The sequence below is a fragment of the Cervus canadensis genome, chromosome 30 (assembly GCF_019320065.1).
Source record: "Cervus canadensis isolate Bull #8, Minnesota chromosome 30, ASM1932006v1, whole genome shotgun sequence".
NCBI classification, from domain to species: Eukaryota; Metazoa; Chordata; class Mammalia; order Artiodactyla; family Cervidae; genus Cervus; species Cervus canadensis.
Window position 1 is genome coordinate 23,194,771 of NC_057415.1, and position 20,292 is coordinate 23,215,062.

At 39.6% G+C, this 20,292-nt stretch overlaps 2 protein-coding genes across 2 annotated transcripts in view; both read left to right on the forward strand.

The window, feature by feature from the left end:
- The window catches only part of TMEFF1 (transmembrane protein with EGF like and two follistatin like domains 1), a 92,905-nt gene extending 83,551 nt beyond the window's left edge, over nucleotides 1-9,354 (forward strand). The window contains exons 9-10 of the mRNA XM_043453198.1: nucleotides 4,134-4,292; nucleotides 8,240-9,354. Of these exons, the coding sequence (XP_043309133.1) occupies nucleotides 4,134-4,292; nucleotides 8,240-8,324 (244 nt within the window). The 3' untranslated portion in view covers nucleotides 8,325-9,354. The remainder of the gene's footprint in view (nucleotides 1-4,133; nucleotides 4,293-8,239) is intronic.
- Nucleotides 9,355-9,505: 151 nt separating this feature from the next.
- CAVIN4 (caveolae associated protein 4) lies at nucleotides 9,506-19,422 on the forward strand. Its single transcript, XM_043453199.1, has 2 exons — nucleotides 9,506-10,277; nucleotides 17,061-19,422. The coding sequence occupies exons 1-2, from the start codon at nucleotides 9,870-9,872 to the stop codon at nucleotides 17,736-17,738; spliced, it is 1,086 nt and encodes a 361-aa protein (XP_043309134.1). The 5' UTR covers nucleotides 9,506-9,869; the 3' UTR covers nucleotides 17,739-19,422.
- Nucleotides 19,423-20,292: the final 870 nt, after the last annotated feature.

Consider the following 20,292-nt stretch of genomic DNA (forward strand, 5'->3'; position numbering starts at 1 on the left):
TTAGCCTGCCATGAAGTATATTCTTTTAAAAAATCCTATGAGACTTCATTATATTGTTGAATTTATTGTAGCTGTATTGTTGAGGATGATGCTGTCTGGATGAGAAAGTACCCTTTCTGGGGATGGGGGGCCAGGCTGTGTCACTTGTGGAGTTCTTAGTTTCCTGACCAGGGGTTGAACTCAGGCCAGCGAAAGCCCCGAGTCTTAACTACTGGACTGCAAGGAAATTCCCGGAAAGTACCCTCTTCATATGAGGACTTATGAGATAAAGTTCCCTTAAATTTAATAAAAATAGCAACTGATTTGTTTTTTTAAAATGAAATATAGTTGATTTACAATATTAGTTTCAAGTACACAACATAGTGATTCAGTATTTTTATAGATTATACTCCACTAAAAGTTGTTACAAAATAATGGCTATAATTCTCTGTACAGTATACTTGTTGTGTGTCTATTTTATATATAGTAGCTGGTCTCTCTTAATCCTGTACCCCTATCTCGCTCTTCTTCCCGTCTGTCTCCCCACTGGTAACCACTATTTGTTTCCTATGTCTGTGAATTTGTTTCTTTTTTGCTATATACATTCTTTGTTTTGATTTTTAGATTTCACAAAAAAGTGGTAGTATACAATATTTGTCTGACATTTTGCTAAGCGTAATATTCTCTAGGTCCATCTATGTTGCTGCAGATGGCAGAATTTCATTATTTTTTATTGCTGAGGAATATTCCATTGTGTATATGTGTGTTTATCCATTTGTCTGTTAGTGGACACTTGGGTTTCTTCCGTAACTCAGCTATTGTAAATGATGCTGCCCTGAACATTGGGATGTATGTATCTTTTCAAGTTTGTGTTTTTGTTTTTTCTATATGCCCAGGAGTGGAATTTCTGGGTCATTTGGTAGATCTGTTTTCAGTTTTTTGAGGAATCTTACTGGTTTCCATAGCGACTACACCAGTTTACATTCCAACAGTAGTAGTATACAAGGGTTCCCTTTTGTCCACATTCTTGCCAGCATTTGTGATTTGTGAACTTTTTGATGATAACTATTCTGACAGCTATGAGGAGATATCTTAGTAAAATGTTGAGCATCTTTTCATTAGCCATCTCTGTATGTATTCTTTGAAAAAGAAATGTCTATTCAGGTCTTCTGCCTATTTTTTGTTTGGGTGGTTTTTTTGATATTGAGTTATATGAGCTGTTTATATATTTTGGATATTAACTGCTTATTGGTAATATCATTTGCAAATATTTTCTTCCTTCAGTAGGTTGTCTTTTTGTTTGGTCCATGGTTTCCTTTGCTGTGCAAAAGATTTTAAGTTTAATTAGATCCCATTTGTTTAGTTCTGCTTTAATTTTTTGCCTTGGGAGACAGATCAAAAAAAAATATTGGTATTATTTATGTCAAAGCATGTTCTACCTGTGTTCACTTCTAGGTATTTCATGGTTTTCAAGTCTTACATTTAGGTTTGGTCCATTTTAGTTTATTTTTGTGTATGGTGTGAAGAAATACTCTGGTCTCATCCTGGTACATGTGTTTGTCCAGTTACTGTTATTCTTTTGAGCAACTGGCTTGATTTCGTTTTGTGGAGATTGTATTTTATATCAGTGATTTTATCTCTTTTCCTTTTCCCCTCACCTCTCATCTCCTGTCCCACTTCTTTCCTTTATTCAGTGGTTTTTAGTATATTCATGGAGTTGTGCAGTCAACTACAGTCAGTTTTACATTTCATCACCCTGAGGAAACTATACCTTTTACTCCCAAATCTCCCCATCTTCCTGAGCCTTAGACAGCCACTAATACTCCTTGTCTCTGTAGATTTATCTATTCTGGACATTTCATTTCGGTAGATTATATTCATACAGTATGTGGTCTTCTGTGTCTGTCTTTGACTTAGCATACTGTTAAACGATTTATTCATGTTGTGGCGTGTATCAATATTTTGTTCCTTTTTGTGGCTGAACAGTATTTCATTAGATGGGTAATACCACATTTTTTAATCCACTTACCAGTTGAAAAATAATTAGATTGTTTCCACTTTAGGCTATTATGGATCATGCTCCCTTGAATAATTGTTCGCAAGTTTTTGTGTGGACATGTGTTTTCATTTCCACTGGTTAAATGCCTCGGAGTTGCTCAGCCAAATGCTAACTCGGTATTTAACTTTTTGAGGAACTGCCAGAGTGTTTTTAAAAGTGGCTGCGTCATTTTTATGTTCCCTACAGAATCCTTGCCAACACTTGTCATTTTCTGACTTTCTGATTCCTAGGGTATGCTAGACATTTCATTTTATTGTGGTTTTGATTTGCATTTCCATGACAACTAAAGATATTAGTGCTTATTTGTCATTTATATATCTTTTTGGAGAAATGTCTGTTCAGATCTTTTGTCTATTTTGTACTTTTTCTCTCTTTTTGTTAATGAGTTGTGATAGTTTTTTATATATTTTAGATACAAATCTCTTATCAGATACATACTTTGCAGAAATTTTCTCCTGTGGGTTATCTTTTTACTTTCTTTCTTGATAGTGTCCTTATGTACAAAAGATTTAATTTTGATTTAGCCCAGTTTAACTTTGTTATTGTTTGTGCTTCTGATGGTGTATGAAGAAATCACACCTCATCTAAGGTCATGAATATTTACTTTTCTCCCCGCCCAAGAGTTTTATAGTTTTAGTTCTTGCATTTAGATCTGTGATCCATTTGAGTTAGTTTTTGTGTATGCTATGAGGAAGAGGTCCAACTCTTATCCTTTTGTGTGTGGATATCCAGTTGTCCCAGCACCATTTGTTGAAAAGACTGTTGTTCTTCTCCCATCAAGTTATCTTAGCTCCCTTTCCAAATATCAGTTAACCGTAGATGTAAAGGTGTATTTCTGGGCTCTCAGTTATGTTTATGATCTATGTATCTACCAAACTGCTATTTTTTGTCTGCTAGGAAGCTTAGAACCAGTATGAAAACCTCTGGCAGGTGTCTGGGACCCCCAAGGGTAGGATTTGTGGACTCACATCCCTCTGGCTTCCTCTGTTTCTGTGCTTTCAGATTTCTATCTTGTTATGTGTATGTGTGTGTTAGTTGCTTAGTCAGATCCGACTGTTTGCAGTCCTGTGGACTATAGCCCACCAGGCTCCTCTGTCCATGGGATTCTCCAGGCAAGAATACTGGAGTGGGTTGCCGTTCCTTCTCCAGGGGAACTTCCCAACCCAGGGATTGAACCTGGGTTTCCTGCATAGCAGGCGGATTCTTTTTTTTTTTCCACTGTCTGAGCCACCAGGGAAGCCCCTTGCTATGTGTCTTTTTATTAAAAATTATTTCTCTGTAATGAAATGTGGGACATTAATAAGTACTCTATCCTTAGACTTCTAATGTTTTATTAATCATTTGTAACCAAAGGCTGGCGAATTTACACATTTTACTTCTGTCCTTGTGTCAACTAAAAAATGTGAGTTTTCTGTTAAGTAAATGTTTCTCCCTGTCAAATTATCATCAGCTGATGTTGTTGCCTTTTTATTTACTCTTAATTGGAATTCAGATAATTTCTAAGATTTATACTTACTTGACTGCTTAGCCCTGTTTCTGTCATTAATAACTTATTTTCATCTCTCCCCTTGTGCTTTAAATGATTATATTATGTACACTGAGAAGTGTCCTGAATATAATTTGGTGTTATGTTCAGAGAACTGTAAATGTCTATAAAACTATTTATTCAATAATCCACTTCAAGTATCTAGCCTAAGGGGTAACACTAAATGTAGAATGCACAGTCATCATAATATCCACCACACCTAACTCATAATTCCGAAAAATGGAAAATAACTGATATGTCTAAGAGCAAGGAATAGGTGAGTTTGCTGTATTTTAGTCGCTGATTGGGATATTGTGAATCCATTTTTAAATGGCAGTGAGAAAGACTACTTAGCAGCTTTTAAATTAAAGTGATATAATGATAAGAAGCACTTTGTAAAATAGTTGTATCCAAAAGAGTATAAGGAAATACAATAATGACAGTGTGTTTTCAGATGGTGGGAGAGTGCCTGATTTGCTGTTTCTTCTGTGTGTTTTCATTTTAAAACCTGGAATTACTGAAATTTATAAATCTCATAGGAGTCCTTTTTTTCTTTTTCCCCCTTTTCAGATGTGAATCTGGTTACACTGGACAGCACTGTGAAAAGACAGACTTTAGTATTCTCTATGTAGTGCCAAGTAGGCAAAAGCTCACTCATGTACTTATTGCAGCAATTATTGGAGCTGTACAGATTGCCATTATAGTGGCAATTGTCATGTGCATAACCAGGTAGGTAATGGCCTACAAAATACCAGCTTTCAATTAGAGGTGGGGGGCTACTGAAGAATCCTGAAGCGCTCAAAATAATGGGGACTTGGCATCTATCAGTATATTAGGAAGAAATCCTAGAATTAGTTCTCTAAGGTATCCATGTAGGTCTGACCTCTCCCCGTCATGCCGCTTTAGAATTTGGTCAAGAACTCATTCCCAGGGTTACAGGCAGATCTAGGCTCAGGCAGGGGGAGCCTGAGGGTATTTAGTGGCATAAAGGAATTTTGAGATCTTAGAACTGTGTGTCCGCTTTAAGCATTGCCTTCAGGGACAGTGATGGTAGCAGGATGGTCTGCACATGCATTGAAGAGCCAGGCAGGAACTTTCTAGGTCCGGCAGAACTGATTGGGTCTTGTGCCCTAAGAATATACTTTATCCACAGTAAATACAAGAAGGGAAGAAATCAGAAGTTAAAGAAAACTGCTTTTTTTAATATGTTGTCTTAGCATTACTTCGTTTTCTGGAATACAGTCATAAGTAGTAAACTTTAAAATACTCTTAACTAAAACCATTGGGAGTTTATCATAACTGAACTGCAAAGTAGAGGGCATAATTGGAGTGCAGTTGGCCTAAAAAGAGGTGTTTTCCAGGCTGAGTGGAAATATGTAAGTCAGAACTGAACTGGACCTTGGAGAACTCAAACAAGATTAAGTTTTCATCTTGTTCATCTTTATGCTTCTGAGTCTCAGGTCTTTTCTTCTCACTTACCTCTTCCTACCTCCTTTCAGTTTGGTTCAGACTCCCATAAACAACATCTCTATACATTTCTGCATTATTCTGGGCTGAGGGTTGGACTATATCAAGTGCAGATATTGGCAGGCCATAATGGATTTATGGCTCTTCTATCTGAAGTCTGGGGAGAAGCCAGACCTTCTGTGGTCTTAGCCATCTGGAGCTAAAATGATGAATCTAGAAATGATGAAAAACTCTTTTCTCAGTAACATATTTTTCATAAATTACCAGTGCTAAAAGCCAGTGGACTTTATTCTATAGAACAGATGATCTGCCCTTAGGCAAGACTACTGAATATGAAATTGGGCAGTAGATTAAAGTAGGGACATAACGTTATAAAAAATAATGACAGCAGAAAGAGAATATAGAAAAAATAGACCCATCATGTAACAGCAGGGCTGCCTGTGGCTATTTAACATGGGCTCGGAGGTGAAGCAGTTTGCCTGTGGTCCTCCAGCTAGTAAGTGAAAGGGTCTGGATTTGGATTCAGTGCTGCCTGATTGCTAAACCATTCCTCTTGCCGCTGAACCACCAAGAGGAGGGGGGTCCATGTTAAGTCATCTTGGGAAATACATTTGCTAAGTATGATCCTCCTGTGGGAGTGCTATTCAGACTTGATTTTGTAGCAGTTCAGGGTTTTGCAACAGGGGCGGGACTTGGTGTGAATCATTTTCCCAGAGCGTTAGTTCTGTGTGTCATCTGAAAAATTTATTGGAGAGAAAATGTGAGGTTTTGGAAGACCATTTAGGATGTTATTAGAGTAAAGCAGGAGTGGAATAAAAGATCATTTGGAAGGTGAATGAAAGAAATAAGGTAATAAGTTAACGGCAAGGGAAGATTTTGAGGCCCAGTGATTTTTAGTTCCTTAAAGATTGAAGGACCTTAGAGTCAGCAAGAAGTTACTTTGTATTCAACCCCTTCCTTCTAGAGAAGTGAGGAAATTGGTGCCCTAGGTTGGGAAAACTTCACCCAAGAGCAGAGAGATGGTTAAGCCCTTTTATAAATCCTATCCAGCCTTTTGTCCAGCTCTTTGCCTCAATTTTCACTGTGCCATAATCCTCAGCTACTAAATTAAAATTACCTTGCAGGTAGTTTTCAAATTAGTGGTGGTTGTGGTTTAGTCGCTAAGTCGTGTCTGTTTCTTGTGACCCCATGGACTGTAGCCCAGCAGGCTCCTCTGTCCATGGGATTCTCCAGGCAAGAATACTGGAGTGCGGCATTTCCTTCTCCAGGGAATCTTCCTGACCCAGGGGTTAGACCTGGTCTCCTGCCTTGCAGGCAGATTCTTTACCAACTAAGCTATCAGAGAATTCAAGTTAGTAATCTCTAGTTTATATCCCGTCACTCCAGTACTCTTGCCTGGAAAATCCCATGGACGGAGGAGCTTGGTAGGCTGCAGTCCATGGGGTTGCTAAGAATCGGACACGACTGAGCGATTTCACTTTCATCTTTCATTTTTATGCATTGGAGAAGGAAATGGCAACCCACTCCAGTTTCTTGCCTGGAGAATCCCAGGGACGGGGGAGCCTAGTGGGCTACCGTCTATGGGGTTGCACAGAGTTGGACACGACTGAAGTGACTTAGCAGCAGCAGCAGTTTATATCCCAAGTCCATCTGCTGCCTTCACAGACACATAGGCGTTGCCTTATATTTATTTTTAACTGTTACAGTGTCCTCACTACCCTCTGTCTCTATGTCTGAAGGGTCATCTCATTGAATTTATCATAGATCTCTTCCTGAGGCCTTTTTATTATGGCATTTTCACCCCTAGAATGTCTTGCTCCCTTGGCTTGAGGATATTATAATTATGCACGTGGGCTGACCTGCACTGCATTTTTAAGGAGTGCCTCTCCCACACAGTCCATTGCGACAGCTGTTCACTTATCCTGTGGTGACTGTTACATGTGAGGAATCTTCCTTTAAAGGGATGTTCCCACTGGCACATTTGTGAAGACTGCAGGAGTGAAATGTTCTTCTCTTATGCTTGGCATCTTCTTTCATGTTGAATATCACTTTGGCCAAACCCCCTTATTGTGTAGATGAAAAAAAAACCCTGGTCTCAGGAACTTGTCTAGTTTCACGGTGAGTTTGTGACAATTGAAGATTGCCATCCCTCCCAGTCAGTCTTCCCATGTGACAAATGGAGTTGATTCCAGCCCTGTGCACCTCCAAGTGTTTTTATGAGGATAAGTAAGGTAAAGTTTGTGAAAAACAGTATGTAAACTGGAAGTGTTACCATCAAGGCCTTTAAATCAAGACAAAGTCGTGCTCTTGGAAAATGGGTAAAAACCTGGAACTTTAGGGTAGAAGTTCTCATTGTCTCAAGACTTTCTTACCATTAGATTATAAAGTTCTTGCTGGAGGAGATTTTAGAGGTTAGTCCAACTCTTAATATTTTGCTTATAGAAAAAGGGGGGTTGCACAGCTAGTTTCTAGCAGAGCCTAAACTCAGAATTACTGGAGCTCATCCAGCCTCCTTTATTCCGCGTTGTGTAGTATGTAGCACTTTGTCCACAGTGAGAGCTGGTCACGTTTACATTCCAGTGGGCAGGCACATGGCATGACAGGCTTTAAAGCACCGCAGAGAAACATGCCCAGAACCGTACGAGCAGGCTCAGAAGTGGCTCTTACCCCCGGTTCTGTCCTGGCTTTTGTGGTTTGTCCCAACAGGGTGTTGAATGACTTCTTCTGAGTTACCATCTAAAATAACTAGGCATTTCCTGTATTTTCTGATTTGAGGTTAATAAGCACATTTCTCCCTGATTTCCCCTTCACCTAAGCTGTCCTTGTCATTTTGAGGGTGGTGTTGTGCTCAGAGAAAATACATAAGCAAGGATCCTTTCTACTATCACACGTTTACATGTTACCAGTCACTGTGGTTTGGTGATTGCCAGGCCAGAAGAAGGGTGGCAATTCCTCTTGGGGATGCACATGCAGTGGGAGACCCTGGGAGTGAGTTTCGTTTGTGTTCATACCTGCGTGGCGTGTCTAATCCTGTCGCCTCCCAGCTTGGTAGGAAGGACGGCAGTCTGACACGATGGTCTGTCGTCAAGTAGCGTCTGTTTCCCTTTCATGTGGTCATATGCAATATGGCTTTATGTGTGGAATGTGTATTAACCTGGAAACATTTGAAGTATCCTAAACAAAATGACATTTTCCTTTTTTCTTAACAGAAAATGCCCTAAAAATAATAGAGGACGACGACAGAAGCAAAACCTAGGTCATTTTACTTCAGATACGTCATCCAGAATGGTTTGAACTGGTGACTTTTATATGTACACTGACCATGTGATGTACATTTATTATGTCTTTTTTTAAAGAATGGAAATATTTATTTCAGAGGCCTTATTTTTGGACATTTTTAGTGTAGTACTGTTGGCTCGTATTTAGAATATTCAGCTACAACAGTTTTGGACTGTTTAGTAGTCTTTGTTTTATGTTTTTAAATACAGAAATTGATTTCACAAATTTGTACCACATGGTAATTCTAAGACTTGTTCTTTACCCATGGAATGTAATATTTTTGCAAAGATGGACCACTTCACAAATGGTTACAAAGTCATACCCACTTCTTCCACAATGACCACAGCAAATGACCAAGCATGAACTAAAGGTAAAGATGTTTACAGATTACTTTTCTTACAAAAAAAAAATCTAGAAGACACTGTGTTTAGACATTTCAATGTTTTTGAGATTTATTAACTGATTTTTTAGACACTGCCTATCGCATGAACTATAAAGTTGTGTGTGTTAGATGTAAAATATTTATAAGATGTATGGACTGGAATTTGATCATTTCTCTCTTTGAAAAAATAATTCTGAATTAATTTTTAAAAGTATATGGTAGCAATGATGAAATGGATCACTGAAAAGTAGACTTAGATGTTGTGAAAATAGTCTGTTCAACAAACAGATTGGAATAAAGCCTACTCTATCATTTAAACTACTTTAATACACATTCATTTTTAAAGAGAGTATTTGTTTTAACATAAATAAACCAATGGTATCAGTGTTTGTGAATAAAATGCAAAAATGATTGTTAACAATTGGTGCTCTTTGTGTGAGCTTAAAAATCATCTCAGACCTCTATCCAAATTTGTTCTGTAGTAATAGCTATACTAATAGATTGTTGATGTTTAAAGATCTGAAGTGTGAATAGAATGTGTTCAGCTGTTTAACATGTAGTTTAGGTATTCAGAAGTATGCATGTAGAATTTAAGAATATGTTCAAAATATTAATTTTAATATTTGGTTTGGAAAAGCATGTTATAATATAATGTTTTCACTATATGGCCTCTGTTTTGGTGTGTTTATTTATTGCATTCTTTGATGTTGACATATCAGTACATTTAATATGTGAGATTAATGGAAAAAACAGATTTTTGTTCAGAATTCCCATTTGCTTTTTATAAATAATGCTTGAAATTGTCTAAAGGCAAAAGGCTTCACCCATCACTTAAAGTTTGCTTTATTTAGTTATTTGGCTTCTAGGCTTAATATCAGTAACATGGTGGCTTTAGGGAACTTTTCTTTTTAAGAAGCTTCCCTCTTCTACCCACACAGTCTTATTTGAGCCCTTTAGTCAGTCAGTAAGCATGTTTGGAACAGCACCCAATGCTTTGGGAGGGTTCATATTGCAGAACAGTCATGTATGGGTATTTGTAGTTACAAATACTTGACCAGCCTCCAGGGGTGGGGCTTCCAACCCTTTAAGCAACCCTGTTGCCTGTTATCAAGCTAACTTTTTGCTCTCGGTGCCAGAATTGATTGTGGTAAGACATCTTTCACTGAGAAATAATTAAAATGGAGCATAATGGGTCGGCTTCAAATGCTGATAAAATCCACCAGAATCGCCTGTCGAATGTGACGGAAGATGAAGACCAAGATGCCGCTCTCACCATTGTGACCGTGCTGGACAAAGTTGCTGCCATTGTGGACAGCGTGCAGGCCAGCCAGAAGAGGATAGAGGAGAGACACAGGGTGATGGAGAATGCCATCAAGTCCGTCCAGATTGACCTGCTCAAGTTTTCACAGTCTCACAGCAACACGGGCTATGTCATTAACAAGTTGTTTGAGAAAACCCGAAAGGTCAGTGCTCACATTAAAGACGTGAAGGCCCGGGTGGAGAAGCAACAAACTCACGTTAAAAAAGTTGAAGCTAAGCAAGAAGAAATAATGAAGAAGAACAAATTCCGTGTGGTCATATTCCAGGTAAGCTGTGTGTTTAACTCGATGACTGCAATCTTTTGCATCCTTTAATGGCTAGCATATCTTATCCGAGTTTCCAGTGTCACATGGTTACTGTTGTATACCTGTGTGTGGTGGAGTTCTGTATCAGCAGGGATCTCAGGATAAAGCCATTTCTCTGTTAACTGGTGTACTATCTTGTCAGTGTTTTGAGCTTCTCAGCCATTCCATGTAATATGAACTGTGGATCATAGCTGAGTCTATTTCTTGCCTTTGAAACTTAATATTGGTAATCCGCTTTGGGGATATTAGCCATATTAGCATGGTGCCCTCTCATAGCCTTTGAGAAAGTTAGAACTAGAAGATAGCTAAGAAGCCTCCAGTTTAAAACACCTCTTAGTTGTATGGGAAAAAAAAAGAAACTGAGGACCTGTAGCCCCTCAATGTGGTTCTTCCCCTTGCTCTGGAGAGCCTGGAAAGCCCTAAACAGTAAAATGTAAACTTTGCAGAAATTAATTTGTCTATTGAATTTTTTGTATATAATGTGTAAGTCACAGTTATAAGCAAAACAGTATTTCTTAATGAACAATCAGACAGTTCTTTTTTTTCTTATAGTTGTACAAGCATAGGAGTCACATAAGTAATTCCTTGTATTTGATTCTAATGTCTCTTAGCTGATTTTATATGGTAGTTTCCATGTGACATTGTGTATTGAGCTTATAAGTTCCTGTCTTACCCTGCACTTAACCCTCATGTTTTTTGAGATAGGAATGCATCCATGGCAAATGCCTAAAACCTATTATATGTTTTAAAACTCTTACAAATCAAAAGGGAAATGCTTGAACTCTCATGGTAGAAAAATTGGAAAGTCATCATTAGTCAGTTCACAGAAGACCAAATAAATGAGGAAAATTCCACTTTCACTTATTTAAGTATTTATAGTTACTGAGACATATTTTGAGTTTAAGAATAGGAAATAACAAGCACTTTCATTTTCTGCTAGTAGAATATTAATTGGTACATTTCTGGAGGGTGGTTTTGGTAGTATGTGTTAGGAACCTTAAAAATTCACAAACCTTTTGGCCTCAAAATTTCACGTCAAAGAACTCGCTGGATGCGTAAAATCAGGAATGTGCAGGGATGTTCACTGGTGAATGTAGTGTTACCGTGCTGTATTTTTTAAATGGATGGATGCCCATAGGCATAGGGGAAAAGCCTAGAAGAATAAAAACAAATTGAAATAGGAACACAGTTGGATTATGTGGGCGGGTATTTGTAAGATACCAGGGATGTGGGCCATTAATGCCCCAGGAGATTCTTTACACTTTAGTCAGTTCTCTGTAGCCCACTGTTGACTGATAAGGTTACACTGGCATGGTAAGTGGTATTTTGGATTTGTTGTGAAGAGCCTGTTGGTTATTTAGGAGAAAGAATGAGAAGAGAAGGTTGCTGATTTCAGAGGTAGGTAGGTTGGACTATGCCATCTGAAGGGCTTTGCCATTTCTTCCCACCTCCCCACCCCCCAAGTCCCTGAAAGTTCTTCTCCAGACTTTTTTTGGGAACACACACACACGCGCACACCTGTCATCTTACTGTCAGAAGCCTTTAGCAGTGTATGTGATGGGTCTAGATTTAGTACGAGAATATAGTCTTCATTCTTGAATTCACTATTCCAAGGGCATTAACAGTCATGGGTGTATCTCACGCTCCACTTGCATGGGGCATGCCAGGAAACATTCTTGGTGTCCAGCATTTCTCCTGAGAACCTTTGTGTGAAGAGTAGACCCAGTAACAGTCAAGGTTTACAGGGGCTTAATGAAACGAGTTTCTGAAAAGTCCTGATTGTCTCTTGTGTGTCTGCTGACATACAATTCTTTTTTTAAAAAGTTGTTTCTATATTTACCTGTTTATTCCCTGAAACTTGCTATTTTTTTCTTTTCTTTGGGCCCTAGCAGTTACTAGAATGAATAAAAGATGGTATGAAAAAGCGACTAAGAGGCATAATGCTACAAAGAGTCTGTGAAATTAAGTTGTGCAGAGTAAGCAGCCCTTTATCAATAAGCAGTGGCTATCTCATGTAATTGGAAGTGCTTGTGAAGAAAAGATACAGGCAACTACCAATGGATTTGGGGATTCTTAGATGTTCGAACACACATACAGCATTCATATGGTTCTTCGTAGCAGTTAAAATTCTTATAATTTTTTTTGGCTGCTCTGCTTGTGGGATCTCAGTTCTCTGTGCCACGGCAGTGAAAGAGCCAAATCTTAACCACTAGACCACCAGAGAATTCCCAAAATTCTTAAAATTTATTCTCATAGTTAATATATGTATATATATACATAATACATGTGTATATATATACACACACACACATGTCTTTATTGAGACTGTGCCTTCTACTAAAATTAACTTGAAGCTGAGTAATTTAGCTGTAACATGCTTACCTTTCCATTTGGGTTTTTCCTTAAAAAGATTTCGCTGGATATATCTTTCGGTGGCAGACTTTATTGGTACTTTATCTCCCACAGTTGTGTACAGTGGAGCTTTTACCTAATCCTGGACATTGGCTTTGAAAAAAAGTATCTGTTCTGTATTATACAATTATGATTTCTTTTTGAACATGCTTTCACCTTGGTGACCTTGTCACCATGAAAGCCAGGAAGGAGGATTATCATACCTTCTAACAATTTTGCTTACTAACCACATGCCTTTGCTTCCCAAATGAGGTATTAGGCCTTTCCCTAATGATAAGTTCCGGACTTGTAAATATTCAGAATTCTTCTAGCTATATTACTTTCATAATCACGGCTACTATACTCCGATTCATAGTACTTGTTTTGTTACAAAAATCATCTTCTTACCTAGAATTTTACATGAAAAGATGCATAATAATTATACTTAGAAATCAACTATAATTCAACCCTAATTGTTTTCAATTATTATTATAGTGTATTCACCGCTAACTCATGGTATCTCCGATGCATGGGTGTTACAACAAATAGATTCAGTGGACAGGTGCTTTCTCTGACTTCACCTCTGTTTTGTTTTTAAGCCTGATTTTGTAGAGTTTGTTGTGCAGTTGAAGAAGGGTTTGTGATTCCTGAGTTGAGCCAGGTCTGATTTCTTTACAGTAGGATTGTGAAGGTTTTTCTCACCAAACAGTAATGATTCTTCAGCTCTGTTCCTAATACCTCCTCAGTCTCACCCACACACGCAGCGCTGCTGAAGCGGCTCCCGGTAGCAGGTGGTCAGGAAAGGAGAGGAATAAAGTTTCAGCTTCTAACTGATTCATCAGAGAGCTATCAGATACCCACCCTGACTTTTTTTTTTTTAAGCTCCTAGACTGTCCAATCCTATAGCCAAATAATTAAATTTTAAGTAAGTATCCAAAGAAATAAAGTTCCAGGGAAACCTTCGTCACTATCAGGCTGATAGATTTTGGAATGTATATGAATATATTTCTTACATAGTAAATTTTTTTGGTTGAACAGATTTAATCTGGATCTCAAAGTAAGGTTACATTTTTTTGTTTGTTTTATTTTAGATTTATTTATTCATTTTTTTCTCTGTGTTAGGTCTTCCTTGCTACACAGGGCTTTTTTTAGTTGTGGCCAGTGGCGGGGACTAATGTGTAGCTGTACTATGCTACAAAGTGGCTTTTCTTGTTGCGGAGCACAGGCTCTGGTGTGTATGGGCATCAGTAGTTGTCACGTGGGCTCCGGCTCGGCATTTGCAACTTGTGGGCTTTAGAGCGTGGGCTGAGTAGTTGTGATGCATGGACTTAGTTGTGGACCAGAGGTTGAACCAATGTGTCCCCTGCATTACAAGGCGAATTCTTAACCACTGGACCCCCAGGGAAGCCTGGGAGCATAGTTTCTTTTAAAAAAATTCATGGGTTCAGTTAGAAATCTCATGATCTTTAAAGCTTTTCTGGTTTAGTTTTAAAAGCAGCCTGTAAATAGTGAATTGAGGTCCTTTAGCATCTGTGTTTTTGGGCTCCTTCTCAAGATTACTAGTGTCTGCCACTTCAATCCAGTTCTCATCCTTACCCTTTGACACATTGACATAGTTGTTCCCTCCCTCTCTTCTTCTCTTTTGCACATTTGTGGTCCTCCCTTTCTTCTTAATACTTCTTTCCCCTGGGCTTCTTGGGGTGTCCTCCTCTCTTGGGTTTCCTCCTGCCTCACTGGCTGATATTTTTCCATTTTGATTCTTTCTCATCTCTTCCTTCTTATCTTTAGGTCCAAAATCCATTTATCTGTCTATAACACCAAAATTCAAGAATTTCTAAAAATAAATTTTTTGCAACTTATTTGGCAGCAAGACCTAACTTGACCTGAACTAATTTGAAGGCAAAACCCAACCTCAGGTAGCATGGGGCTATTCGTACTCTTTTTGCCACCCTGGAGTGAATGTTCGTATTTTTTTTCTTCCCAAGATCTCACTGGGAATATTATATATTATTTTCCCAAATCTGAAATATTCTGATTTTTAAAAGGTATGTTGGTTCCAAGGGGTTTTGAGTAATGGAGTGTAGACTCACTCACTCAATCTCTTGGTGGTCTCTTTCAACTGGTCATGATTTTTAGTTTCATCTTTATGTTAATGACTCCTAGAGATATAAATCTCGAGTCCAGACCTCTCCTGAATTCCAGACTTATATATTCAACTGCCTACTCATCATCTCTGCATGGATATATAGTGGGCATCAAAGTCGGCATGTTCAGCATCTTAGTCAGTCTCCTTTCCCTCCAGTCTCTGCCTCCCACTGTCTTCCCAATCTTAGTGAAATGCAAATCTGTCCTTCATTTGCTCAGGCCCTGGACTTGAGAATCATCACCCTTGACGTCTCCACATCTCAGTCTAGCAGTAGATCCCATTGACTCCTACCTTCACAGTGGATCTGGAATCAGACCGCTTCTCACCACCACCTCTGCCAACACCCTGACTGTCTCTCACCTGATTGATCTCAGTGGTCTCTGCCTGCTCTCCCTGCTTCTCATTACCCTCGACTGCCTCATTTCAACAGGGTAACCCTTTCACAGCATGAGTCAAATCATGTCACTGTTTTCTGCAGAACATTTCAGAAGGCTTCCTATCACACTCGGAATAAGAGCCACAAGCATTCTTGGCTACAGAGCCTTCGGTGCGCTGGCCCTCTTGCTCTCTCTCTTACCCTCTCTCCTTCTGTTGACCCTTGACCATTCTGCTTCGGTCACGATGCCTCTTTTGCTTTCTCTTTTCCTCCCTGGGATATGCTTCACCTTTAGGTCTAGGCTTGGATGTTACCTTCTTAGACCTTTCTGAGCATCTTCCCCAGTGTATCCCCACTCCCCATTTTATTTTTCATCTTAACATTTATACCATCGAACATATATATAGATAACTTGTTTATTTCTCTTTCTGAGAATATAGTTTCTTTTACTGTTTTACTCACAGGAGGTTCTCCGTGCCTAGAATATTGACTGGTACATTGTGGGTGCTTAGTAACAATTTGTTGAATGAAGGCGTGTGTTTCTTTGTTCCAATAGTCATTTGTTGAGCATACCTACTATGTGCAAGGCACTCTGATGGATGCTGGGCATAAATCATAAATAAGATACACCTTGGCTTTCATGGAACCTATTATTTAGTGAAGGCCCCAGGGAGACATACATAAATGAGTAGAGCTCCAGTTCAATTCAGATTGTGAAAAATATTGTTAAGTAGAAGATGGTTGGATGGCATCACCGACTTAATGCATATGAACCTGAGCAAACTTGAAGTACAGGGAAGCCTGGCGTGCTGTATTCCATGGGGTCACAAAGAGTCGGACACGACTTATTGAGTGAACAACAACAAGAAGTACTTTTGTGTCGTTTGGGTATAAATTGGAGACAGAATTGGTCTCTTGGGGAGGTTGGGCATGTTTGACTCAAAGAAAGATTTTATTTACAAAGTTGAAAAGAGCATTTAAAGGTATTTAATTAAGGTAGCAAAAACCATGTATACGAAGCTGTGGAGGGATGAGAAGAGCATGTGTTGAAGGCGCTCAGAGTGTTTGTGTGGCTGGACTGGAGGGCTGGGAAAGCAGGTGTAGTTCAAACCTAAGAGCCGTCTAATTATACTAAAGAATTTGAACTCTTTGTCCTTTGAGTATTGATGAGCTCCCAAATATTTTAAAGTAGAGGAAGGATGTGATCAGATTATGTTTTAGGAACATTTCACAGGAAATACTTAGGTGATATGGTGGTGAAGCTATTTCATAAATTCAGGCCTGAGATTACAGAGCTTGAATTAAGACACTGGTAGAGGCAAGGAGGAAGGAGGAGGGAACAGAGGAATTATTAGTTGTTAAGCAGTGTTACCGACAGCGCTTGGTGACCAGTTGGATGTTGGATGAGAGCAGGGAATATTTGGGACAGTGATTCTGAGGTTTCTGTCTGGATGACACCTGGAGGTATTAGTGCTGAGAGATCCAGGAAAGGGTGATGGTTAGGCCTTGATTTTTGGATAAGTTAAGTTAGAGGTGCCTGCGTTACATCTAGGTGAAGAAGTCTGCCTGCCAGTTGGAAATGAGTCTTCATCTTAGGGGAAGGGGAGAGGTGAAGGGAAGATTTGTGAGTCTGCTTGCCATTGGATTTGAAGGTAGAGCAGTGCATAACGTTGCTCAGGGTGAGCTTGGGAGATGAAGAAAAAGAAACCTTGAGAAACACCAGCATTTAAGGAGCGGGTGGAGGATAAACAACCCGTGGAGGAGATTGAAAAGGTGTGACCGGAAGGTCCAAGAACCCATGACTAACAAGCTTGCTTTCTCTCTCCTTCAGGAGGAGGTTCAGTGTCCGACTTCCCTGTCTGTCGTGAAAGACAGAAGCTTGATTGAGAGTCCAGGGGAGGAGGACGAAGTCTTCGATACCCCAGTTGATCTGTCTTCGGATGAAGAATATTTTGTTGAAGAGAGCAGGTCTGCCAGGCTTAGAAAGTCAGGCAAGGAGCGCATTGATAACATCAAAAAGGCCTTTTCCAAAGAAAACATGCAGAAGACACGGCAGAATTTTGACAAGAAAGTAAACAGAATTAGGACTAGAATAGTGACCCCAGAGAGGAGAGAGCGGCTGAGGCAATCGGGGGAGAGACTGAGGCAGTCGGGGGAGAGACTGAGGCAGTCGGGGGAGAGGTTTAAGAAATCTATTTCCAATGCTGCTCCCTCAAGGGAAGCTTTTAAGATGCGTGGCCTTCGGAAAACCAAAGACAGCGCGGTGGCTGAGGGTCCAGAAGAGGTCAGGGAGATGGGGGTGGACATCACTGCCAGGGGCGAGGCTCCGGGCCGCATCGGTGAGCTCTACCCCGAGGCGCTCAGTGAAACAGACCCTGAGGAGGCCAGTGCCACGCATCCTCCCCAAGAAGGCGGGGAGATCTCGACCCCCGAGCCTCTAAAAGTTACTTTTAAACCCCAGGTGAAGGTAGAGGATGATGAATCTCTTTTGCTAGATTTAAAGCAGTAATTATAAAGAGGAATTCAGTATATTATAATCGTAAGTCTCCTTAATCACACAATCTTAGTTTAATTAGTATAGTCACTTACATGTATATGCCATGTAGGAAAACATCAATGATATGCTTGCTTCATTTCTTAGGTTTAAAATCTTCAAGATAGTAAGTTATTAATATACATTTCCTTGTAACTTCCTGGGGAATTCTTTTTTTTTTCCCCTCCCCTGGAGAACTTTTTTTAAAATCTCTCCTCCCCCAGGGCTTATTTGATTCTATCAGCTTTCTCTCTTAGATCACTCTCATGGCAGCTGTGGATTTTTAAGTTCCTTTCTCTTGCCCATCAAAAAAAATAGTTTCCTAGTGAGGGCCAATTAGGTGTTTGCTAGTCTACAACAAATGAAGGGCAAACTTGTGGCCATGATTTATTTGCAAGTCAACTCTTGATTTTGGTCTAGATTAATACAAGGGGAATAACTCATGTATGGATTTTATCTATCTGTTCAAATCAAGAGATCTGTTAGTAAGTTAGCGGTCACACCCCTTTTTGGTGCCTTTGCATAAAAACATTGAAGTCCTGGACTCGATCACTCGTTTCTGGCATCAGAGCCTTGCTTATAGCGAGCCACTTGGCAAGTCATCTGCTAATTGTCTGGTCAGTGAAATGAAGAGAGTTCACCTGTCCTGCCCACCCCAGAAGACTGCTGTGAAGATTAATGAAATGTTACACATTCTGGGGGGAGCCAGAACCATTTCCAGAGAAAAGAAACCCCACTGGTTCCTCAGAAACAGAATGGAAGTCATTACATCTTCTGAAAAAGCCCTGAACTCCAAGCAGTGAGGACCTAGGTGGGACAGACACTAAAGTTGGTTTTCCTTTTCACAGAATCAGGAATGAAAAATAAAGGTTTGGGAGACATCTTTTTCATCAGAGACTAAATTCAGACCTTGGGTTTGAGTTGGGTCTTAAAACATTTCCTGGAAAATTCTTCTCTGATTATCTTCTGCACAGATCTCTGCTGGACTAGAGCAGCATGTTTGAGCATCATGAACTCTGCAACTGTGGCTGTAGCTTCAAGAGGCCTCTCTAAAGTCAGTCCTTGTGCAGTGCTTGCAAATGACCTCATATGTTTCTGATTTCTGGAGTGAACACCTCAAGGGCCCGCCTGTCTAAAACAGTGTTCAGGGAGTTCATCACGGCTGCTTTGGGAGGAAGCCAGATTCTACCTGTCAGTTAGCTGTAAATCTGACTGATCCAGAAGTAGATGTTATTGTTAAAGAGAAAAATGGTCATACTGGTTCTTCAATTATGTATGTTTAAGTCTTTTGATTTGAGAAAGAGAATAAATGGAATTTGAGGAATTTGAAGAGTTTTGGACAACAGCTTTCAGATCAGTTTTAGATGCTCTGGTAGTAACTAAAAATTGTACACGCACACACACAAATCAGCTTTAAAATATTTAACTGAGTTACCCAGCCATTTGGGTTTGGGAGTTTGATTCGGTATCATTTCCTCTTCACTGTGCATGAATACATAAAATCATGAATTGTTCATCTCATTATGTTTTTATAAAGTGTATACAGCTTTGAATAATACCTCAAAAGGAATAATTTTTAAAATGTTATGGTTTAGCAAAAGCTTGGATGCCTAATCAAATATTTCCTTAAAGCCATAATAAATTTGAATTAAAAAAGATACTAATACAAAGTTTGATGTCATTGTCCTATTTGTAAATATTTTTGCTGATAATGAAAGCAAACAATATGGCGTGAATTTGATATAGTAACCCTGCTTACAATAGATATGTTTCTAGGTTAAGCAGAATGTAAAGAAGTTATAGGCTATGTTTTTTCTGGCACTATGCAGAGTAATGGAGAAGGAAATGGCAACCCACTCCTATTCATGCCTGGAAAATTCCATGGACAGAGGAGCCTGGTGGGCTGCAGTCCATGGGGTCGCAAAGAGTTGGCTGTGACTGAGCACATCAGTACAGTATGCAGAGTAAATATCAACTGAACTAACTTTTTTTTTGTTTTTTGCAGATACCACTGTCAAGTAATTTTTGCCAAGTCCTTTTGCTTAGTGACTCATAGAACCAGGCTGTACATGTTAATGGAATGTTTCCCACATAGGGACATCTGAAATTTTGATGTAGAAGACATTTAACCTGGTCAACTCTTCATCATGGTGGACTTGGAACAATTTCCATGTTCCCAGAGGTTCACTGTAACTTTTAAAGTTTATTTTAGGCTGTGCTAGGTCTTCCTTGATCGACGGGCTTTCTCTAGTTGTGGCAAGTGGGGGCTACCACTCTCTAGTTGGGGTGTGAGTCTTCTTGTGGTGGCTTCTCCTGCTGCAGAGCACCGGCTTTAGGCACGTGGGCTCATGTTGGGGCGCACAGGCTTGCTCCATGGCATGTGTGATCTTCCCAGAACCAGGAATCGAACCCATGTCCCCTGCATCAGCGGGCAGATTCCTAACCACTGGACCACCAGGGCAGTCTGGTTCATCCTACTTTACAGTGCTTGTTTGGTACTAGGATTTTCCCCTCTGTGTCCCTTCTGTCT